This window comes from Solea senegalensis, linkage group LG16, assembly GCF_019176455.1.
Source record: "Solea senegalensis isolate Sse05_10M linkage group LG16, IFAPA_SoseM_1, whole genome shotgun sequence".
Lineage (NCBI taxonomy): Eukaryota > Metazoa > Chordata > Actinopteri > Pleuronectiformes > Soleidae > Solea > Solea senegalensis.
In genome coordinates this window covers 13,978,052-14,002,282 of record NC_058036.1, presented here as the reverse complement: position 1 = coordinate 14,002,282, position 24,231 = coordinate 13,978,052, and the positions used below count along the sequence as shown (strand labels likewise).

The 24,231-nt window shown below is 39.8% G+C and overlaps 2 protein-coding genes across 2 annotated transcripts; both read left to right on the top strand.

Annotated features, from left to right (window-relative positions):
* The first annotated feature begins 974 nt into the window (after positions 1-974).
* plb1 (phospholipase B1) lies at positions 975-13,332 on the top strand. The gene is made up of 43 exons (XM_044046777.1): positions 975-1,173; positions 1,852-1,904; positions 1,978-2,041; positions 2,119-2,182; positions 2,367-2,401; positions 2,891-2,957; positions 3,078-3,126; positions 3,365-3,430; positions 3,522-3,587; positions 3,664-3,719; positions 3,807-3,876; positions 3,960-4,058; positions 4,141-4,182; positions 4,467-4,535; positions 4,685-4,759; positions 4,851-4,911; positions 5,006-5,064; positions 5,277-5,350; positions 5,438-5,481; positions 5,728-5,836; positions 5,914-5,965; positions 6,079-6,159; positions 6,751-6,816; positions 6,902-7,002; positions 7,301-7,382; positions 7,798-7,902; positions 7,980-8,075; positions 8,162-8,233; positions 8,315-8,392; positions 8,485-8,545; positions 8,634-8,692; positions 9,090-9,157; positions 9,242-9,285; positions 9,427-9,526; positions 9,622-9,673; positions 9,781-9,861; positions 10,599-10,664; positions 10,783-10,877; positions 11,103-11,184; positions 11,283-11,387; positions 11,466-11,561; positions 11,642-11,716; positions 11,805-13,332. The coding sequence occupies exons 1-43, from the start codon at positions 1,110-1,112 to the stop codon at positions 12,054-12,056; spliced, it is 3,255 nt and encodes a 1,084-aa protein (XP_043902712.1). The 5' UTR covers positions 975-1,109; the 3' UTR covers positions 12,057-13,332.
* A 258-nt stretch (positions 13,333-13,590) lies between these two features.
* On the top strand, positions 13,591-23,709 carry ppp1cb (protein phosphatase 1, catalytic subunit, beta isozyme). The gene is made up of 8 exons (XM_044047655.1): positions 13,591-13,676; positions 17,029-17,160; positions 21,516-21,746; positions 21,842-21,946; positions 22,077-22,148; positions 22,295-22,446; positions 23,150-23,284; positions 23,387-23,709. The coding sequence occupies exons 1-8, from the start codon at positions 13,625-13,627 to the stop codon at positions 23,489-23,491; spliced, it is 984 nt and encodes a 327-aa protein (XP_043903590.1). The 5' UTR covers positions 13,591-13,624; the 3' UTR covers positions 23,492-23,709.
* Positions 23,710-24,231: the final 522 nt, after the last annotated feature.

Below are 24,231 nucleotides of genomic sequence, written 5' to 3'. Positions count from 1 at the left end.
CCGAGTAGTGCCAAGTGCTGGGGTGCCCCCGAGCAAGGCACCAAAATCCAGCAAACCAAGTACAAACCTCACAAAAATGCACGACAAAGACAACATTCTGATAGAGATGATGATGATAGCAGATTAAAATGTTATGAACCATAATAAAAACACAAATGAAACAATGATAACATAGAGATAGCTAGTTCTTTTTTTGATTACAAGGGTCACGCTGCAGACTATCTGCGCAGACGATCTGAGGACAAACTCGTAAAGGATTTAACAATCTAATCATATCTCATCATCTCCAAAACTGAACCTGTCCACTTATGCTAAATTGCTGATCGTGAACATATTCTTATATAACCTGGTACATTTGGTTACAGTCTTCTTATTCTCTCTATAGTTTTACACATTTATTTCAATGCATAGCCATATCAACATTTTTATTATGATTATTATTATTATCATCACAGTACTTAGGACTGAGATTTGTAATCCTGTTTAAATGGAAAGGGGCTAGAATATTTATGGTTGTTTGAGGGGTTTTTGTTTGTTTTTTACATGAGAATGGGTTTCAGAAATGAATTCATTTCCCTGGAAAATCACTGTGGTTACTATCACTGTGTCCATAAACTCCATGTTCCATTCTTCAACAAACCGTGTCCACTTTGTGAAATGGGTATCACTAAAACTGTTTTTATCACGACAATGATACACGTATAAACAGAGAACGGTAAAACAAAAGTCACATTGGATATCGTTTCTGTTATTCAGCATCTATAATATACTAATTATCGTTGAAACAAAAAACAAGTATTATTGTCATAGGCTCAACTGTTGCAAAACATGAGGTTATTCTTCACATTAACAGGACTGTAACTGACAATCAGATGCACAACAGATAGGGCGACAAGGGTATGACAAGTCATTTGGTTGATTGTTATCCAGATAATCACCGAAGGGGAAGATATGACTGAGGATAAAAGAGTGCGTGCCGTTGTTTTTCAAAGCTTTGCCCTCTTGGATTCTCTATTCTTTGCCCACACTTTGTACGGACACAGTGAACATTTACAGTGACTGGGCACAAACACAAAGCTCTCAGTGTCAGCTCAGTCTCTCATCCCATCATGACTCCCAGGTCTGTGCTCCTTATTCTGGCAGCTCTGATTGCAACCTGCGCTCAGTTTACAGGTAAAGTACAAGCAATAATAATATGACTAATAACAATAAGGACCAATTAAATGCACTTATTTCATTTTGAAAGCAGAGTCTATATGTGTGTGTTCTATATTCACACAATTCAGTTACCATTTGCTCTGTTCATTATAGAGAGTGTACAATTATTGACTTTTAATTACTGAACTGTTTATTTTATTGATTTCAATTATTGATTTGTTGTCTTGCTCACTGTAAACCACTTCATAATTGCTATGAAAAGTGTTATACAAATAAAGTATATTGTCATTTCTTTTATGGAAATGGAATTTTAGCTTTTACAATCAGGAAATATATACTTTAGTAAACACTTTATTACATATAATAATACCACTTGTATGTGGCTATAAAACCCACCTTGCCTAGCAGTCCTTTTTATACATAACTTAGTTGTTTCTTTATCTTAAAGCTAAAGACAAACATTTAAAAAAAAAAGTGTTATACTGCATGAACATAAAGCACTTTGGTCTGTGAATTCAAAAAAGACCAAACCACACGGAAGGTTTATTACACCACCGTTTATTGCTCGGGCAGGCAATAAGTAAACATCGGTAACTCATAAATCTTTTATAACCTTAACGGTAAAGCGAAGAAACATAATCTTTCTTATGGCACTGGAGTGAGAAATGGAAGTGTTTTGACTCATTTTTGCAGAAACTGTCAGCACGGCGAGAGAAAATGGACAATCAACAGAAACACCTGAAAGGGTACGGTGTCCTGTGGGTCACTATGTTTCATTTTCATTCGTGCAGAAATGAACTCATAATATTTGTGTCACAGACGGACAATTACATGGCGTTACTCTGCTCACCGACACCTGCAGCCTTGTCTCCATCGACCTCAGGTATTTGCTTTCTGTGAATGATCTGTTATAGCAAACAAGTGTTGCATCCTAAAATTGATTTGTTTTCTCACCTTCAGTCGACGCTCTCAGACCGGCTGAGCTCTCGGCTGTTTACACCTTGGGATTGCCGCTCATTCACAGGTAAGAGCTGAGAGGAAAAGATGCATAAATAGTGTGTATTATTTATTGTTATTTATGCGTATGCATCCTGACAGTGGAGCCAAATTTCATTCTGTATTCTTACGATGACTGTGAAGTATCTAATCTAATCTAATCTGTATATCAGTAAATCATTGAAAGTGACTATGTATGTTTTCATCATCAGGCAGGAAGCGTCCACAGTGGTCCGTAGATTAGCTGGTAAGTCTATAGAATGTCACCTAAAACAAAATACATCCTATAAAATACTGGGATGACAGCAGTGGTCGTGGATTATAATACGTTTAAATAAAAGCCTCGTACTTTTCAAGCTGACTCCTTGTGTCACTTTCTCTTCAGGGATTTTGTTTTAGCTGACCACAATAATCCTGTTCTGTCACTGATTAACTGTCAATGGATTTAAACTAAGAGTCAATACCATGTCACAGGTCATTCCAGATACAGAACTTCCCATGACCACTGAGTGAGAGAAGAAGAATCATGTTTATCTCTCAGGATAAGAACATTGGCCATAAACACGGGTTCCCCACCCTCATTGAAAATGATATTGAGCAGAAAAATAATCATTTCACAGCAGCAACAATACCTCAGAATGTCCATAATCTCATAATCTGACTGTGTCATCTAAGGGAATAAAGATAGTAGAGAATTGTATGAGTCTCTAACGTCGCGACCATGTGATTTTAATAGAGTTGCTGTCCATGTTTACTCCTGATATCATCACTCATGGTGTGGATCAGACCTTATTACAGCCCAGGTAACACACGCATTGCATTACATGTACATTCTTTCTATTATTAAGTGTTTAATGGGGCTGCTGAGGTGACGTGTGTTTGCGTATGAGAGCATGAGATTGTGTTGTGCTTCGGTGTTGCAGGAGTTTGTTGGAGGAAGCTGAAGAACTGTCTCTGTCCCTGTCACATCAGGTACACATCTGGTTGGCAGATATCTTATTGTTGGGCTCAGTCAGTATGATGCTGTAACTACTGTCCATCATTTTGAGCAAAAGCCCATCTTTCCAATGATGTGAAACCTTCTTTCCTTTATATACCAGAAAACTAGACTTTGGTCACTAGTATTCATTGAACCTCTGCATTAATCATCTCACCATGCACAGAGTTTCCTCACTTCTGCGTCTCACACAGCATATCCTTACTGTTGTAGGTCTCGGACTGGAAGTTTGTGCTGCTGCTTGTCTCTGCAGATTCCACGTGTGCCTGTTCGCCACATGTAAGACACCGAGTTTCCTACAAAATGGTGTTAAACTTAAGTTTAACTTGGAATGAGATCCAGAGTTTGTGACTGTGTCTTTGTGCTGCAGGCTGCTGCAGATGTTGAAGCTGTGGTTCGGGATGTGGAGGCAGCTGTGCAGACATTACAAAGAACGGTATGTTACCTTGTTGTCGACTCGAATGAAATAAAAGAGGAGAACGAGTCCAATTATGTTTGGTGCATGTTTACAGATGCACCGTGCTTTGGTTCATGTCGCAGTGTGGAGCGCACACCATCAGCACAACAAGTGAGAGTTTCTTGTATAAGATAAGTCTTTGTTGCCATCTTGAGTGTTTTGAGAGAAACATTGCAGTTTCCCTTTATTTTACCTCAGGTGTGAATGTATGAAAGATGAAGGCATTAATCAAGGCCTACACAAAGCGACTCTTCTTAAAACCCTGCAGGTAAATACTCTGGCTCTTATATGTATACAGTACAGATTGGATTGTTTGGTTGATTGATCGATGTTCACCTGTCGTGTCTCTAGGACTCTTTAAGTCACATCCTGGGACAAAAAAGCAAACGCGGAGACTTCGCTGTCGTGTTACACTCAGCTCCAGTCGTCCTTGAACCCAACTCAGACTCTGTAAGATAAGAAAAGCTTTTATTTTGAGTAACAGTGCATGAAAAATCCCCTTGAACGTCTAATGTATCGTCTTTCTTTGTAGGACGACATGGACAAACTCGCTGTTCAGTTATGGACAAACATGGTGAGTTTACTGCAAACTGAAACGGTGTGTGGCAGACTTTATTTATCTGCTCTGACATTGAAACAATGATTCCTCAACAAAGATGGAACAACAGGTAACTACAGTGAACGGCGGCGATAAGATAAGAGATGTAAAGATTAACTTGGTGGTGTTTATCTACACGGTGACTTTCTCCATCTCACTGAACACCAGAGTTGTGCAACACCGTGTGGCGATTGGCTGCTCAGAGTGGCCCCACCTGTCACTGAAACCTTAACCAATCATCATCTTTATTCTTCCTCCAGCTTCAGCCAATGACAGGTCAGACTGAGGTCATGGACAAAGGTGTCGTTACTATTCCTTGCCCCACCGAGGTGAGGCGCGTCTTCACAATAACATAGTGTTTTGAATCTCACAGTGTGGATAAACGTCACAAACACATGCCTCACAAAAAGGAACGTGGTTGGTTGTTTACATATGAAACTTATATGTAAACTGGAACTAACTAACTTACTTATTTCAGGATAAACCTTTCCTGCGGACGCAGATTAATTCCCCTAATGATGGAGACAACAACAAACCTTCAACAGCCTCTGCTGTAAGTCCTCTCAGCTACAGTATACATGTATGTATTAGTATGTAACAGCACACATAGTTAAGAAATACTAAAGAATACTATGTGTTTTTAGGTTATGGGGACTGAGATGCCCTGTACAGACCGCAGTCCTTCTCCTACGACACCTGCTTCAGGTAACGAAGATTTCTGAGCTCTTGGTCTGCTTCTTCTTCTTTCTTTTTTTTGGGGAAATGAACTGAAATCTTATGTATTCCTTTTTCTGTGTAGTTCATGAACTCAGACCTGCAGATATCAAGGTGGTGGCAGCACTCGGCGACTCCCTGACTGTGAGCATTTTCCCTTCTTCTCAAAATACAAACAAACATATATGTGTATATATATATATATATATATATATATATATATATATATATATATATATATACAGTACATATGCAGTATACATAAGAACAGAACATCGTGCCTCATGTTAATTCATTTAAGTCATTGGATTTCAAGTGCATCTGGTTTCATGGTCTCCTTCTCTCCCATTCTGCAGGCAGCCAATGGTGTTGGTGCAAAGGCAGACAACCTTCTGTTAGTGATTAATGAATACAGAGGACTTTCATGGAGGTAAGACCATCAAAAAGCCTCATTTTGTGGTTGTTTGGTTGGTGAAATTATGCGAAACCTAATGAGATGTCTCTGCATCTTTCACAGCATCGGCGGTGATAAAAACATCACCAGTGTAACCACGCTGCCAAGTAGGTTTGACTCTCATTTTAATCTGATTAAATTACACTAAAAGCAATACAAATCTTACTTGTGATGTATTGTTTTGCTTTACGTTAAATTATAATCAAAATCGTTATACATGTGTTTTACACAGCTTAAAATTCATTTCAGTAGTTTTATAGTTGGTAGTTGATAAATGGAAATAAAAGCCTGTATAATTTCCACGAGTGTGTACAGGATATTCTTCACCATTCCCCTGTGATTGCTGTTTGCAGACATACTGAGGGAGTTTAACCCCTCCCTGACCGGCTTCTCTCGGGGCATAGGGAACCAGAACAACCCCAGGGCTTTTCTCAATCAGGCTGTGGCAGGAGCCAAGAGTGGGTCAGTCGTGTTCTGTAGAATCATCAACAACTCAAACATCATCAGAACCTGAAACTAAACTATTGTTGTATTCTCAGCGATACGGTGCAACAGGTGCGCGTCCTAGTGGACAAGATGAAGAAAGATTTGGTGAGTCGGCGGTAAACTTGAAGCCCACTGATACTGACTGAGTAACCTTTGTCACAGTTTTATGTTCAGATTGTCTAAACGAACAGAGCATTCACCGCTTATCTTCTTTACAGCGCATTGATTTTCACAATGACTGGAAAGTGATCACCGTATTTATTGGAGGCAATGACATATGCGATTTCTGCACAGACTCCGTAAGCACCGGTTTATTTGTTATTTTATAAGATTTGGCATTGTGTAATTACTTGTATATGCAACTGCTGTAGTGAGCAACTTTTAAATATAAACAACTGTCCATTACGGCCACATGGTTGGTGTAGGTGACATTCCTGTGCTGCACACAGGAAGTGCTTTTTTTTTATGAACAGACTGAGGCAACAATAACATTGTGCTAGTAAAGTGAGACAGCTGCAAACACGTTGCAGTAGTACCGGAGACAAAGTTCCTGAAGTTAAGTTTGACAGGATGAATGCTTCATGTCCCCGCCCGCCCCTGTACAAACAAATGCTCCCTCAGTCAGGTACAACTGATAGTTTTGCTTGACCGAGCTTGATTTCACATGAAGGATGCAGCACACATAATGTTACATTGTTTCTCTCAAACAGAGAAAGACTGATGTCACCACCCCAAATACAAACAAAAAGTTACTTACTGCAGCTTTAAATGATCACAGAAAACAAGCCAGAAAACCTGAGAAACGGCAAATCAAATTGTCCTTTTTGATCACAAAACTGTCCTGGAGTTCTCATCGGACTCATGTGAGCTTTTTTTTTTTTTCTCCACAGATCATTTTTTCGCCCAGGAATATGATCAGTCATATCCGCCAGGCTCTGGACATCCTCCACAGTGAAGTATGTTTCATCGCCGTGACAGTGATTATGCAGAGAACCACAGAATCACAGAGCGTCTCTGATCTTTGTGTTTTGCATCACTCAGGTGCCCCGTGCCATTGTCAATCTGGTCGAGCTGTTAAACATCGTCCCACTGCGGGATCTGCACAAAGATAGCTCTCTAGGCTGTCCCTCCTGGTTTGTGAAGTGCGTACGTTTATAATTGCTTTGATTTAAAAACATTTTTTAAAAAGTCATCACTAAAAGGTGCAGTGTGTGAGATTCTAAGAGCATCCTGAGAGTGTGGCGGTCTTTACAAACCAAAAAGTCATTTTTGTAGTGAACTTTCTCTTTGAAATGTGAAACACACACGATGGGTGTTTGACCAGCTGTAGAAAGGACCTAACAACCGAATTATATTATTATATACACACTTACAAACATACTTAATGGCTAACGTGTTTAACTTCTGCCCATAAACCCAACTGTGATATTTGTGTTTAAGGTTAGTCTGCCCGTGCATACTGAAGGCTAAAGAGGGATCCTCTGAACTCCAGAAGGTCAATGACTTCAACCGAGCTTATCAGGTACAACAACAACAACAACAATGTTTTATCTTCATCTATTTTCTTATGTCCCACAACACAAAGCCACACCGTTGAGTCTGTTCAGTGCTCAATTAACGCATCATCTTTCATTTATAATAGCAACTTTATTTAAATACAGTGTATTGTGACAAGACAAGCTGAGAATATTCACACGTCTCACTGATGTACGAAACACACTCTTTCAACTTTACACGTCAAAAACAAGTTTAAATAAGGTAGCTTTACATGTCAATAAACCACATTAAACATTTGTTTTATTTCTTTTGCTTTTTTCATGTTTATGAGCAGTGCCACTATATACTGTTTTATTGCAGTGAAGTAAAAAATCACTCTGAAAGTCACATCAACTGTGTGGCTGCAGCACTGTCATCCTTTTCTGATCTTTATCCTCCAGCACGCTATGAGGGAGCTGGTTGATTCTGGACGATATGACACTCATGACAATTTCACTGTGGTGCTGCAGCCTTTCTTCAGAGAGGTTTTCCTTCCCATACTAGAAGTAAGAGCTGTTAGATATAGAGTGATTGTTTTTTGTTCATTATAGCATATCAAATGTCCTTCCTCTTGTTCATAAAGGATGGCCGGCCTGATCGCTCCTTCTTTTCACCCGACTGTTTCCATCTCAGCCAGAAAGCTCACACACTCATGGCTCGTGCACTTTGGAACAACATGGTGGGATTTTTATTTAGTCCAAGACAATTCCCAGCATTTGTATTTTTTGTATCCAAAATAAATCACTGCCTTTTACACTCTGGTAGTTAGAGCCAGTGGGAAACAAGACTTTTACACAAGACTTCACAGCCGGCATTGATTTGAAGTGTCCCTCTGAGGTAACTTGAAACATTCAAAATCTACATTACCATGTTGTTCTTGTCATTTTTTTGTATTCACATTTTTTCATTTTGTACTAGTCCGTCCCATTCTTCCGGACTGCTGTCAATAGCAACTACACCTTTCCTGGCCCTCCACCCACTTCTGCTCCAGTTACAGTAAGATCATCATAGTCGTAGGACTATAATGAATGATGATATGTAAGAGTTTACGATTAGAAAACACACAATATGTCCATGTCATTCTTTAGAACTGGGGCAGTGATTTCTCTTGTGTGAACACAGCTGCGTCGGACTCTGCGCCCACGTCAGGTAAAGTATCGTGACGTTATTCAGGTTTTAAGTGAAATACAAGGATTATACGTACGTCAAGTATCAGCTCATGTTGATGTTTTGTTAGCTCACAGGTTACGACCTGCAGACATCAAGGTGGTTGCCGCTCTGGGAGATTCTATAACAGTAAGTATGCATGCAATGTGTTTTTTGGGGGGGTAATTCAGTATGTTTTTGATTAAAAAATATCTTAACTAAATGATTAAGCACGGACTTAGCTTTCAATTCAGTTTTGCTGTATACTGCTATGTGCATGAAATATATATTAAATACTTAAATCAGGTTTACTAACATTGCACCCTGGAACTGAGGTTTCTATCTCAGTAGGGGTTGTATAAATAAAAAACATTTTTTTTTTTAGTTTTACATATTTGAACCCTTAGTGCATTCTGGGTAAATTGCGGTGTGAATATTACACAACTCTTGTTTATAGGTCACATCTTCAGGTTCCAATTTAAAAAAAAAACAAAAAAAAACACACTCTATATAACAATTACATTTCCGTGCATCTTTTTTTTGGCAGGCTGGGTTTGGCGCAAAGGCAAAGAATCTGCTGGACCTCAAAACCGAGTACAAAGGAGTGTCCTGGAGGTATAAAAGATGCTGCACACAAACTTTACACACGACACAATCATGTGTGAACATTTGACTCATTGTTTCTTCTTCACTGACAAGCATTGGAGGGGATGAAACTCTTGAGACGGTTACAACATTACCAAGTAAGTGAGGTGTCTCTTCTGTTTCTGTGTGTCTTGATGTGTAATGCACACGAACACCACAGGATGACAGAGTTGGGCCGTGACACAGTTCAAGTTCCCTCTCTTGTGCAGTGATATCTCTCTGGTTTTCTTTTGCATCAGATATCCTGAAGAAGTTCAATCCTCGAATCAAAGGAGTGTCAACGGGTCAGGGAAAAGGACCGAATGGCTTTAATGTGGCTGTATCAGGGGCTAAAGTGGCGTGAGTTCAAACATTTCTTTTGTCAGGTATCCTGTTCAAACTGTTACTCTTCTCAAATAGGTTGTGCATTCACGTCTATCTTCCAATTTACTTAGAGGAATCCCAGCACAGGTCCGACGCCTCATTGATGCCATTAAAAACGACTCGGTGGGTGATTTCAGGTTCAAGTAATGTGGAAAACGAAGAAGAGATTTTTAATGTGTGCTGCATCTCTGTCTCTGTGCTCCTTTCTCCATCCACTCAATGGAAAAAAGTCGGTGGACTTTCAGAATGACTGGAAGCTGGTGACCCTCTTCATAGGAGGCAACGACCTGTGTCAGTACTGCCACGACCGGGTGAGCTGCTTTAACAGGTTGTGTCAGGATGAGTTTTCGAAGCACTCCCCTTAGTAAATGTCCTACTGACGCACAGCAGTTGAAAACCCAACACTGTTGTGTGACACCCTGTGTAGATCTGTCTCATGATATCACTGTCCAAGTGGGACAAAGCACTGAAGCAGAATAATCGAGCTTTGTGAGCCGCCCGCCCTCTGATTGTTTTACTGTGTCAGAGTGAGATGAGAGCAGACATGGTTTCCTTTCAATGAGCACATTCTGCCACTTTACCCCTCCATCACAAACAGCCCCCTCCTCTACCCCGGCCTCTGTCTGAATCACACAAGCACATGGCGGCACAGAGACAGGCCTTGTTCTCTAAGAGGCATAAACAACACAAGTCGACCCAGACTCTCTTCATCCCTCGCTCTCTCTTACTCTGCTTTCTTACTTTGCTTCCGTTCCCTTTTTTTTGCTCTCTCTCCGTTACTCCCCTCGCTCTGCATGGGATGGTCTCTCCTCTAATGTGTGTGCTTTGCAGCAGAATATCAAACAGAGCATCCATTTAGATTAGCCCCGAGACTGGGATAGCGACAGCACAGGGTGGTTAGTCGCAGCATTTACGCTCACACATGTTGCACAATGCCGGATCTTTTTAAAGATACTGTATGTACATGTATGTAGTGTTTGAACACTAACAGGGAAGAGAAGAAAGGCACCTTATTTGTAATAATACATTGTTTGTCTCCAAACTACAGGCCTCTTTGTCACCTCAGAACTACAGCCATCACTTGAGGACAAGCTTGGATATTTTGTACAATGAGGTGAAGGAATGACATCTAAAAAATCTGAAATTTACAACATACATCTGAATAAAAGTATATAAATGTAATTTCTCTCTCTCTCTCTCGCTCTCTCTCTATCTATCTTTTTGGGTCCTAGGTTCCCAGGACAATAGTCAATGTCTTGGAGATCTTGGAAGTTGAAGGCCTGCGCAGAATCAAAAGGGACAGTCTTGGGTGCAGTGTGTTGCAAAAGTATGCTCTTTGATTCACTTATATATATATATCAGTTCAACATGTGCCAGGACCACTAAGACCTTGTCAAAACAGAAATATGTCATCATTTGGTATTTAATAAGGTGACAAAATCAGTGTTTTGTACATTGCAGCAGAAGTGAGCAAAGAGTGATCATTCTACATTTATTAAATGCCTTTTTTTCCCCACAAAATCAGCTGCTAATCTTCACCTCTGATCGTCAGGTTTGTCTGCTCGTGCTTCTTGGAACCAGAAGAAGATTCCCCAGAGCTGGCTGAAGTAAAACGGATCAATCGTGATCTACAGGTTAATTGACAAGAACAGCAAGAGCAAACTGTCCCGATGAGACAGGATTGTTGTGATAGCACATATAACAACGTCACCATTTCTCTCTTTCCTTTCAGACTGAGACAGAAACACTGGTGTACGGAGGCCGCTATGACGGCAGGGAGGACTTTGCTGTGGTTGTGCAGCCCTTTTTAAAAAACACAATTGTTCCTTTGGATCTTGTAAGTGGTTCATTTCCTAACACGTGTCGAATCATTTGGGACTAGAAGATTATTGGTGCTGTATTATTTCTTTTCCAGGATGGCAGACCTGATACCACCTACTTTTCCGAGGACTGTTTCCATTTTAGTGAACGGGGACATGCTGACATGGCCGTAGCTCTGTGGAATAACATGGTGAGTCTGGCAGAGGTCTGTGTTAATTACCATGTCAGTCATGAACTGAACTGAAATACATATTTCTATTTGATCTCTAGTTGGAACCAGTGGGTAGAAAACAGACATACAACAATTTTACAAATGCCAGAAATATCATCAAATGCCCCACTGAGGTGAGAAAGCACATTTGGCACGTTTGCGATTTATCTGTCAGTCCGTGGAAGTGGATTTGTCTGAGTTTATGGCCTTTGTGACTTCTAGGAGCATCCATACATCTTCACCAGGGTGAACAGCCTGCCCCCTCCAACCTCCACTTCAGCACCAAACACCCACAACACTTCTGAGCCACTCAGCCCTAACTGTTCAGACAATGTGCCAGTGTGGCTCGCCGCCATTCTGCCAATTGTTGGTCTTCTGATTGGCTGTGCTGTCACCTGGCTCTTCCTCTCCTGCAGAGCCAAGAGGAGCAAGAGGTTGATGGCGGCAGTGGAGATGAGGGGCACTGGGTTTTAGAGTGCCACTTACACTGACTAGGCATCATTTTTAAATGATTGTGGAAAGCACATTATTTATTGTGATAAGACGCCCAGAGAAACTGTCACCACAGAAAATACTGATGGCCTCTCCAAAGCATTACTGAAATCAAAGTATGTTGAAGTATTTTATATTGATTCTCTTTACAAATCTGTTTATCACTTGTAAGGGAGATTTAAAGTGTTGTAGCTGGTCTAACAACTGAGGTAAGGATACAAAAACAAGCCAGAACCTAACATAAATTTAGTGTACAATGGTAAAGACTGAACTTGTTAACTGGACGTTAACTTATTTCTGCTGTGTTGTATATTTAATTTCATTAAAAGAGAAAATGTGTTTAAAATCATTTGAATTTCCAAATAAATGCATACACCACTATTCAGAAAAATTTAATATTTAGGGTGAGCTGAGCTGCTCTGTATTTTTTTTTTGAAGCTCATCATTTACAACAGTTCATACAGAGTGTGTGAGTAATGTCCGTGGGTGAGACTGGGTTAATGGTGTCATGGGTTTGTTGAATGGTATCTATTTTAGATAGACATGAAATGTAGCATGCCATCCATGTCATAAATGACACAATGCAGAGAGCGCCCATGCACTCTCAAAGCACACATCACTCTGTGTTTATTAGCTTTATCAGCAAAATGCTGGTACTGATAAAACATAAAAGTGGTTGATTTATGACCGTCTTACCGAGATGAAAGCCACCGGCAGCTCCTGTTCACGGTGTGTCTCTTGTTGACTTTTATAATGCCATTGTTTGACGCAGTCATAGTGGCGTGAATTATGTTGAATTACATTATATATTTTTCCATATTATTCTGCCCTGTGGCTCTACAGTGAGGGGAATGTTTACATTTATCTGGATAATGTAATTCATGGCATTGTAATTGTTACCTTAACAATAAGCACATCATATAATATGATTTATAATTTCAGCTAAATCTGGATATTGTAAAGCTGATTAAGATGGAATCATAAAATTTGGTTTCATCACAGTTGCTCCAGCCAAGAATATAAATATGTACAGGACAAAGACACATGTGTTCCTTATAAAAGGATCGCTCAGTGGGATACCTCAGAGGGAAAAGATTTTATATGATCTTGAGTTTTTGTATTCCATTTACATCCTCAGACAACAGGTGGAATAGACCCGTTTTCGTAAGAACCTTGAAAAATTCCTTTTCCACTTGTTTTTTACAAGGCTGATGTTTGTTGTGCACAGTCCACGTCTAAATAAAATCACATTACACTACTGCTCTTTACATTTCTTCTTTTTTCCACATTTAAGTGCTTGTAAATGAGCTGAAATCCACTACATATTAAACATGAATGGTGCCTGTATTTGGATTAGTTATAAAGTAATAACGTTTATGCTTGGTATATATTAAAACTGTGTATATATATATATATATATATATATACATGTATAGATACGTATAAACTGTTGTAATAAAGATTTTAAGTGAATTACAATTACAACAGCGCCTCCCCGTGTTGGCGGCGTGAACTGACGCAGCCAGACGCTGTGCAAAAGCAGTTTGAAGATGGCGGAGGGTGAATTGAACGTGGACAGTCTCATCTCTCGGCTTCTGGAAGGTGAATAACATGAATACAGACTGTAACGTTACCATGAGCGTGTGCGGCCCGGGTTCGTTAAGCCTGTTGCCGGATTAATTCTGTAACTATCGCGGGTTGCTCAGGAAACGCAGGTGGGGGTGTTAGCTAGTGTTGCTAATGTCTGTGAATCGCAGTGGTGTTCGCGGCTAGCTGTGCTAACATCGCCGTTTGCTGCCGTGTTTGTAAACACAGTGGTGAACGCCTTCATTTAGACCAGTTTGCCCAGTAAGCGCTATGTTGTTCTGGCCACTACATTTATCGCGTCGTTGTCTTTACTTAAACATTATTTCTGTTTTCTGGGGCGTATTCCTGGCTAATATTTCTCAACATTCTGTGCGGATGTTGTGTGTTGGAAAACAGGGACTGGGACTGTTGTTGTGTTTGCCTGTCATGGCGTTAAGTTGCAACGACCACCTAAGTTAAGTCATTTTCTTTGATTAACACCAAACCTATTTTCACCCGAGTCCCTGCTCTTCACAGGGGAATTGTTTTTGCTTTAAATCTGTGGAGCTTGGAGTTGTCGCGATGATGCACTCTTCTGTTTAAAATGGTGGCCCAGTTAATGTCACTTTTTGGGTGGAACAGGTAGATTTACATTGGTAAATATGGAACAATTTGACATGTAGTATGATTTCTCTATGAGGCTGTTTTAGTCTGGGTGTGTAGGCTGTAGGAGTTGTGTTTCATGGCACCCATTATAATTGTGTTAGTGCATTTAGGATATTTTTTTATTATATGTAGAATAACTATCTTAAATGTTTCTTTAAAATTATACATTATTAATTTGTTGAAGGCTTGTGGCCAGAAGACAATGTCCAGAATGACTTTTACTGAAAGTTAAAGAAATCATGGACAGAACATAAACACTTGTCAAACAGCAGCACGTAAAACAAGTCTGAAGTAAAACATTTGAATTAATTAAATATGTTACACCTCAAACTTTGTTTGGGCACAGTGGATAATCACATTGGATGAACTTTTGCTAAAGCATTTTGGAAGTAAATTATATTTTGATAATTGGTGTGCCTGGTATATCAACCAGACCACTTTAGTGGCTTTATTCACCATCACATTGTTGCTGTTGCACTTAAGTAAATCAGATCACTTCTGTTGGTGGCGTGTGTAGACCTGGTTTTGAAGGTTGGGATTTTAAAAAATCTGTTGTAATGGCTGTTCTGTTCCCCCTGTGAGCTGTCTTTTCAGTCAGACCACTTTCACTCAAGCAAATTCAGCTGTCCTTGGCAAACGTTTTACCAGTATTTGTGACTCTGTTAGAGCTTTAAACTCTGTGCCAAGATTCAATAGCTAAGATTTGGTGTTTATTAATAATGTTTGGAAAAAGCTGACTCACTGAAACTGCTTTGTTTTTCATGCACTTTAATTTTCACCACATGGTAACATAATGGAAAATAAACACAATACATAATGCAGCTGTTTTTAATCCTTTCACAGATGTAAAGTAAAATCATATCTGTTGTGTTACCCCTGTGTGATCGTCAGTCATCATTTTCACATTTAGCAAATGCAAATTATTCTCATCTAGAAATCATATTGATCTTTGAAATTCACACACCAACTGTGATTCTCTGGCACTCAGTTCACACTGCCGTGACTTGTGGATTCTGCTGCTCATATTTTTCATTATGAGTGGGAGTTGGTTCATGTTTCACAAGTGGACGGTTTAGTTTTCATCTTGTTGATGTAAAAAATGTGATGGTGTCTCTTTTTTTCCACACAAATGGAGCAGGTGGCCTCACATGACTATCTATCATCACATATGCTGCTTGCATAATTGTTTAGTTTGCAAAATGTATTAATAAACAAATTGAATCTAGTGAGCTAATAATTTAAATTTAGTTATAATAAAAATAGAAAGCCCAGGATCCAATTCTCCTTGCATCATCTTCCATGATTGTTAATGTAACATATTCCCTAATTGATTTAAGCTGTGATTCTTATTTATAAAAATTAAAATAATAGTTCTTTCTGTAGATTGCTTTGTATGAAGGAGACAAATCCTTGTCATTGCTGCATCTCAGCCTTTGCCCCTCAAAGTTCTTAAGGGGGTGCAATCTCTTTTGAAAGTGCCAGCCTGCAGAATTGCTCACAGTGAAAGTTTGAGCAGCCTAAGCATCTAAGCTTAACTCACTCAGCTCTGATGAGGCCTGACCAGTGACCAAAGAGCCCCACTGCTGCAATCGTATGCTTAGTGCATGTGACTGAATCTGTGTAGGTACAGTAGACGGAAAGTGAAGAAAACTGATTGTGTGACGCAACAATTAAATAAGGTTGGTGGAGACTGAATGTAGTTAGCGTGCATGTACTGTACCTAGTGTACACGATCCTCCAGTTAATCCATTTGAAACTGCTCCCTATTTAGTAAGGATGCACAACTTGTTGCTGTTATATCGCAGATACGATACTGATATATGTATATGTTTTTCCCTCTGCACAACTGCAGAGCTCATTTAGTCTTTTCTGTAGTGAAATGAAAATATTATGTTCCCTACTCCTGTCACAGCAGATGTAGATATAAATATACTTAATTGAACAAAATAAATACATAAATACAAAAAATGTTGTAGAGGGTGCTAGCATTCAAGCAGCATTCAGCGGTCAAGCAAGTAACAGCCTCTTTAGCCTACTGTTGTAGTCATTAGTCATATAGGCAGATCTGGGGTGTGTTTGGCAATATATAATAATACATTTTAAAGCCAATGTCTGCCAATACTGATAATATGCCGATATTGTGCATCTCTACTATTCAGCTATCACATTTTGTTTTGTTTCCTTTAAGGAAACTAAACCTAACCCTAATGCAAGAAGTAAATACTACCATATTTTTTTTCTCTGGGGGTTTTTCTTGAGGGCTGTCACTTTCTACAAAAATCAAGTTTCAACAAATTTATGATGACCCATAATTCATTCAAATACATTCAAACCCAACACTGTGTTTGTGTAGCTTCATTGCCCTGCAATGCAACACAAATATCACATATTCTGCGCACATATTTTTTTAAACCCCTCTTTTCCTCAGGATAAGATACATCTACTCCCAGAGCTGTGGCAGAACCACAGAGAGCAGACTTAAGCTAACACAGCCAATAAAGCCACAGCTGAAGATGTAAGCTGCTTTTGTAGTCTAAGCAGTGGGTTACTTATGTTTGCTGCTATAAGCTACAGAGTCAGTATGTCCACAGCTCATCAGATAGTCCGATACTACTTTAGGGTTCTGCCACAACTGCTTTTCTCTTTTGGTTGCAAATGATTATGTTGTTTTGATGTAGACAGATCCTGGAGTTGCTGTATTACTTTTTCCTCTTCTCTCTAGTACGGGGATGTCGCCCGGGGAAGATAGTCCAGATGACCGAGGCAGAAGTGCGGGGTCTCTGCATCAAATCCAGGGAGATCTTCCTCAGTCAGCCCATCCTGCTGGAGCTTGAGGCTCCCCTGAAGATATGTGGTCAGTGATCTGCATTTCTACCCTTAATTTACTTCATTTTCTCACCACATCATGTTTCATGTTTACAGTCCTCATTTTGCTTGCTTTCGCTCTAGATCTTCTAAACTGGGTTGATTACAAGCACAGGGAGGAACATTTAAAGCTTAAACTGAAAATAACATCTTAAGAAATGAAAAAAAAATGAAAAGTAAATAACACAAGCCTTCCCTGCCTGCCAAATATAGTCCATATTTTCAAAATAAGTGCAGTGTCACTGTGCGTTTCCCCCTCTATTTGATCTGATATACTGCACCCAGAGAGAGTTATGAATCATTTTAAAGTTAATGACTTCTCATGGTATATGGATAAAGGATGGTCATGACTACATAAAACGGTAACACCTGTTCATATGTTTGCAAATTATACAGCGTCAGTATTTGCTTACAACCCTTGACAAATGTCGATATGGCAACAATATCCTAAATTCTATAGTGCAGCTCAAACAGAATCATCCATACTGCCTTGGGAAGGGTCGAGCGCAGCAATGGCAAACTCCTACTCTTCAGTGCACAGCCTGTGTTGCACAGCCGAGAGTAGCAATCTATTTCTTTGACGCAGTTTACTTATGTAACCAGATGGGACAACATTGCCTCAGCCTGGGTCATATTATGCTTCTCTTATTCTCCTGACTCAACTGCCCTGTGTATGTTACAGAAGGATGCAAGTAAGGGAGTTTCAAACATATATACTACTAACTATGTATCGTTCTCGTACATACATGAATCGAAATAGAGGAGAGAGTTACATGCGTGCACGTTTTCTCCTTCTCCACGGTTGAAGTGACTCACACACTCACTATCTCTCGCGTGCCCCTGCAGATTGCAGCACGCTCCCACATGCTTTATCTGTCTCTCTCCAGTGTGGTGCTGCAACTGCAAACAACATTGAATTGACAAAACGCTATATGTGCCAGCCCTTGAAAATGCTGCACACAAACTTGTGTACTGTGTATGCTCGGGCATACACCCTCATACACGCGTCCTTCCACACACACATTCACTTTGTCTTTGTTGTTATGTAGACCTCACATTGTACCTGGTAATAGTTTATGTTTGTCGTTAAGAGAGACAGACACTTGTGAGAGTGATGTTATGAGAAAACTGGTTCTAAAGGGCTGAAATGCCTCTATCAGATTAGACCTGTCTGACACACGACTTTCAAATATGCATGAGTTTGAAATGGTGTTATTTGTCACTGTATGTGGTTTTATATGTCTCCCTTTAACTTTTCATTGTTCTGTTGCTGCTATTGAGCACTTGCACTCCACGATAAAGACCTAACAAACAAATATGTTTTATTATTCATTAAGGTCACACAGATCAGGTTTCTGCATTTGCGCACTTACATAATATTCTCAATCATTAATATTTAGAGCAACATCTTTATCTGGCTTTTTAAACATGGTGTTGTCAAATATTCTTGTCCATTGACACAAATAATGACAATCACACCCTCATTGTGAGAATAAAAGAATACCAATATAATCTGGACATATTTATAGCAACCTATAATCACAATCTTCAGCGACAGATACATAAGAACTATGAGAGAATCGCACTCATTTAAAACTAAATATAATTGAATTTTAAGCATGGATGCTTCATTTTTGCTGGTTATGTGCTGGTTTGGTCAATTAATCCTTTAACATATGCATCTTGCGGTGTCGTATGGATTTATAAGGTGATATTCTCACCTTGTTATAAATCATGCTTTCTTTTTAAGTTTCAGATAACACTTGAAATAAATCTAAATATATTTTAATGTGTGTGAAGTGGGTGGAAGTAATTTTAATGCCATCGAGAACAGCAAAGACAGCAAAGTATATTATACAGAGTTTTTGTGTAAGAGCAGTTGTTTTTATTTGGGTCTTTCTGGTGCAGCTGTTAATGCATGCTTGATTGTAGCTGTTATTTAATAATCATTATCCTAAGGCTTGGCAAACAAAATGTCCATTACATTGTGCACATATGAGCATGTCTTTTTAAAAAGAATAATTCATCTTATATTTTTTCATTACTGTACCATTTATCCTGCTCTTTCTGGACACAGAGCAACATGAATAAATATTTTTTAATTTCTTTGCCATAAATATGTGTTCATGTTCCACACACCAGTGCTGCTGAATATGGTTTCCTATGTACACACATTTTATTTGGGGGTGTCTTGTGACCTGCACTTTTATATTGTGTTGTCTTTGGAGACAAATCTTGCTCATTTATGAGGCTGCCCTCAGGTCCAGTGCTTCTGCCTTTTGCCTTGCTTTTTAAACCCTGAATCTCTGTGCTGCTATTCTTGGACTGTTTTGGCACTGCAGAGGCACTGCTGAGTAAATAATTCACTGTCATCCTAGAGCTCCTTGTGAGAAGGCAGGCAGTGGGGTACCAAATAGAGAGTCTTGGTGAAGCGCACAAATTCATGACCACAGCCATAACTTAGATTGCACTAATCCATTCAATAACTCCTAGTTGATGCTGGTGATAGTCGGTCTAATGTGATGCTCAAGATATATTCAGTTAATCACTAGCTGACTAATCATTCCAAGAGAGGAGAAATAATACACTGCCCTCAAATACCAGCAAAGCTCAGAAGTAGCTTGGCTATGACTTGAATGAAGGAGCATTATTTTATAATCTAGTTTATCCAGATTTGACTACAGAGCTGCATTTCAACTGAAGTTAGCCCTGCTCTTACAAAGTTCACTAACCTTGAGCTGTGGCTGCAGAGATTACAGTGTATGTTGCCATGTGTCTGTCATTTTATCCAAATGTGGCCTTTTCTCCTTTTTTCTTCTCAAACAGCAGCATACTTGAACAAAAGCTGATTGTTTGTTCCTTCTTGGTCATTTATCTTTAGGTGCAGACATAGTCGAGAATTATTGTGATTATCCAGTCCTGTTTTTACCCTGTTGCTTATTATCTGACTGGCAAGACTAAAAAAAATCTGTGTTAAAAGTCTGTTTTTTCAGGGTTTTGTCACATTGTGAGGTTTCAGAGAGTTGGATGGGGTCAAAAGTAACCTGTATACCCAAAGACATACTAATAATACTGTACATATTACTAGTTTAGCTTTTATGGTGGACTAATGTTGAAATCATTTCACATTACACATTAAGTGCAAAAGTTGTTTGCTTTAAAACTAAAATCTCAGGGAAAAAAAAAATTCTTGTTGTCACTAAATGACTTTGACACATGCATGGGCTTCCCACCTTCCACCATACTTTCACTCTCCTTTATGAAGGTACATCTCAAAATAGATGACCTGGAATATGGAACTGGAACACTGCATCAAAATTCTTATTGCAAGTTGCAGCTGCTTGTCCAGAGGAAATGATTGCTAGTGAGACACACTCAAACTAGTAAGCCCATCACGAATGAGTCAAAACTGGACTTCAAACATTCAGAACTATTCATGTACACATTCATTTGCACCGAACAGTGTACATTTTTATGTTGTCCTTCAACACAGGCAAAAATAAATCCAGTCCATATAGTTTTGGTGCCAGTTGTGGTTTGCCATTTGGTGCCTAGATCACTGACAGACACCAGGAGGGAAAAAAGAAACATGCCAACCTCTTTCATGACAACAGTGGTAGTTTATGTTGGTTATTTTAATCTTATGGCCAGACAGCTGCACAGCATTACAAGACCTATTTTGTTTTGCATTTGTTTTCCATCTTGGAACAAAGTATTTTTCATAAAAGGCCTATATGGCTCTTGAGTTTTCTTTCTGTTTTTAGCTCAATAACATCAGTCATTATCGTCTTAGTTGGTCTGGTGAGGCTCTCTGCAGTATTCTGTGTCTGAGCACTTAGCCCACTTTGGAGCAGCTTGCTAGTTGGTGCAGGAGGATATAAAAGGAAGCAGGTCTTTGCTAGGTGTTGAAGTGAGGCATCTCACAGGTGGTGAAAGCGCCTCCAGCTCATCACCACCTGGCTGGTGTCAAACAAAGGAGAGGCCGACCCTAAATCCTTGGAGGACCTGTTAATATTAAATTTCTTTTCTGTGAATATGTGGATGAGTGTCCTTTATTTTTGTTATTAGCCAGGATTGTAACCTGTTCTTTCACTTTCCTTTTCACTCCCCACATGAGGCCATATCATTGATCCAATGACGGTTGTACTGCTGCTGTCATAGTCGTATATCTAGATTGTGATACATCCCTAACACCCTGTAAGTGCGGCTAAAAAATTCATTTGATTCATATATGAGGGTGAATATGTTGTTTAGAGATGTTTCTTTACATAACTCTTCCCTGTACCCCCCAACTGAAATGACACTAAACAGTCTTTCCTCTGGCTTCTCACCTCCTCTCCTCAGGCGATATCCATGGGCAGTACACAGATCTGCTGAGGCTTTTTGAGTATGGTGGCTTCCCTCCAGAGGCAAACTACCTTTTCCTGGGTGACTACGTGGACAGAGGGAAACAGTCATTGGAAACTATCTGCCTCCTGTTGGCCTACAAGATCAAATACCCAGAGAACTTTTTCCTGCTCAGAGGCAACCACGAGTGTGCATCAATTAACCGCATCTACGGTTTCTACGACGAGTGTGAGTAGCAATGAACTCATCTTAAATGCACACAAATATCCCTGAGGTAGGTACATGATTATGTGACAATAATGCCCGTTTCTTTGCAATTACAGGCAAGCGCAGGTTCAACATCAAGTTGTGGAAGACCTTCACTGACTGCTTTAACTGCCTCCCCATTGCTGCTATTATTGATGAGAAGATCTTCTGCTGCCATGGGGGTAAGAGACACTTATGACGTTACTCCAAAATCTTAAAACGTTTGTGACGTTTGCACCAGTATTATTTGAAGTGACATGCTGTGTTTGCTGGAACTCCCACCTAATGGTACCTTGTTCATTTCTGTTTCAGGACTATCGCCTGATTTGCAGTCAATGGAGCAGATCCGCAGGATCATGAGGCCAACAGATGTACCTGACACAGGTAGTGTGTGTGTGTGTTCATGTGAGCCTGTTGTTACATCAGCAGATGGGCACACTCTTTCTTCCTGTTGTCCATTTGTGGTGCTTTTTTAACCTGACTCGCGTGGCGATTCTCTCCATCTCTTCTCTACTTGTGTGTCTGTCCAGGCTTGCTGTGTGACTTGTTGTGGTCAGACCCAGATAAGGATGTACAAGGCTGGGGAGAGAATGACCGCGGGGTCTCCTTCACCTTCGGTGCGGATGTGGTCAGCAAGTTCCTCAACCGCCATGACCTGGACCTCATCTGCAGAGCCCACCAGGTAATTATGAAGGGAGTTGAGGCAGTTATGACTGATAGTTGAGAGCTTATTGGGCGGAAACTAAGCATGAAAAATGTCTAATGGCAAAGACGGAACATGTATGACAGCAGATGATGAGCTGACGGTGCAGGTTTTGACAGTAAAATAGAAGAAATACATATTTTTGGTCAAAGTAGTTGTTTTTGTCACTTTTACCATATTTATTTGATAAGTGTATACATATTTGTGACCATTGAAAGTGCAGATATAGCACTTTTCCATTCATTTATAGAAGATCCTAAAATAACCTAGGGGTGTTGCTTATAAGGACTTTGGTAATGCAAAGCCACAACCCCCAAAACTAACTCTATTAATAGACCTGCTGCAACAGTTGAGTCCCTAATCTCTGTCCTCATGTACCTTTTTATTCTTACTTTACTTTGTCAGTCTATATTTTGCATTTGTGACACTAAACATTGTATAAATTGACTTGAAAAATTAGCAAACGTTAGTTACTAAAATTAAAGTTTTATAACCTGTTCTATTAATTGATTTAAGTGCAAACACAAGCCCTGCAGCTATTTTGGCTCTGCGTTGGCTGTTCCATATTGATTCAGGTGTAGGTTGTTTTGTACACTCAATCTTGATGGCTAGATTGGATCCTTCTGTATCTTCAGTATTGATTTCTGTAGGCGTAAGAATAATGTCATGTGTCTTCTAACAGGTTGTGGAGGATGGTTATGAGTTCTTTGCCAAACGCCAACTGGTTACACTTTTCTCTGCGCCAAACTACTGCGGGGAGTTTGACAATGCAGGCGGCATGATGAGCGTCGATGAGTCTCTCATGTGCTCATTCCAGGTATTATAGAAACTCTGTGACTGTTGGTGTATATGACGGTCAGAAACAGTCACATATTCATCCTCTCTCTCTCTCTGTGTTTCCTGCATTTGTGTTTTTAAGATCTTAAAGCCCTCAGAGAAGAAGGCCAAGTATCAGTATGGTGGAGTGAATTCTGGTCGGCCTGTGACCCCACCCCGCACCGCCCAGGCCCCCAAGAAGAGATGAACGTGCAGCCTTGAACCTTCCCCTTCTCCTCCTGTCTGTCCTTGGTCTGCCATCATGGCAACCCCTGTAACTCCCCTGTATAAAGAAAGATATGGGGCTTATCTAATTTCCCAAATCTTTCTCCTCTTCCTTGCCCACTCACTGTCTTCCCTTTCTCTCCAAATCCACTGACAGCTCTTTTCTTAATGTGTATGTGTACATAAATTTGCTGTGACCAATGGGTTTTGTTTTTGTTTGGTTTTTTGCCTGTTGGATGGTATATTTGATATTATTAACAAATAATCTTTTTGGTGGGTACTTCCAATGCCATTTGAGGTTTTCTGAGGTTCTGTGTCATGTAAGGAAATGCCTTCTCTCTGCAGAAGGGCAAAGTGTCTGAGTACGAGGAATTATTTCCAGTGCAACGAAAACAAAATGAAGGAAGATTGTTTTGCCTTGACTGCTCAAAATGCAGAGAGAATTCCTCCGTTCTAGTTCAATGAGACTTGTATTTGTGAAATCCATGCACACAGTCAACATCCCTCTTATCCCATTTTTACTATCCAAAGTCATTACAGCATGTGGTTGTTTTGCACAAGCTTGTTTTGTACATTTTAAGTGTTAAAAAAAAAAGTCTGCCTCACTTGGGAGTAGCAATCGAATGTGAAGAGATCGTCTTGAATGAAGAATGGAGGCTAAATCAGATGCTTCTGGCAGTGGACACACTCTACCCAAACACATTGCTCTCTGGGCATCAATTC

Excerpts from the sequence above, each read along its gene's own strand:
- plb1 (XM_044046777.1), top strand. The coding sequence starts at position 1,110 with ATGACTCCCAGGTCTGTGCTCCTTATTCTGGCAGCTCTGATTGCAACC. Across the intron at positions 8,546-8,633 it reads GGACTCTGCGCCCACGTCAG|CTCACAGGTTACGACCTGCA; the intron begins GTAAAGTATCGT and ends ATGTTTTGTTAG. Across the intron at positions 11,562-11,641 it reads TAGCTCTGTGGAATAACATG|TTGGAACCAGTGGGTAGAAA; the intron begins GTGAGTCTGGCA and ends TTTGATCTCTAG.
- ppp1cb (XM_044047655.1), top strand. The coding sequence starts at position 13,625 with ATGGCGGAGGGTGAATTGAACGTGGACAGTCTCATCTCTCGGCTTCTG. Across the intron at positions 17,161-21,515 it reads GGCTCCCCTGAAGATATGTG|GCGATATCCATGGGCAGTAC; the intron begins GTCAGTGATCTG and ends TCCTCTCCTCAG. Across the intron at positions 23,285-23,386 it reads CTCTCATGTGCTCATTCCAG|ATCTTAAAGCCCTCAGAGAA; the intron begins GTATTATAGAAA and ends TGTGTTTTTAAG.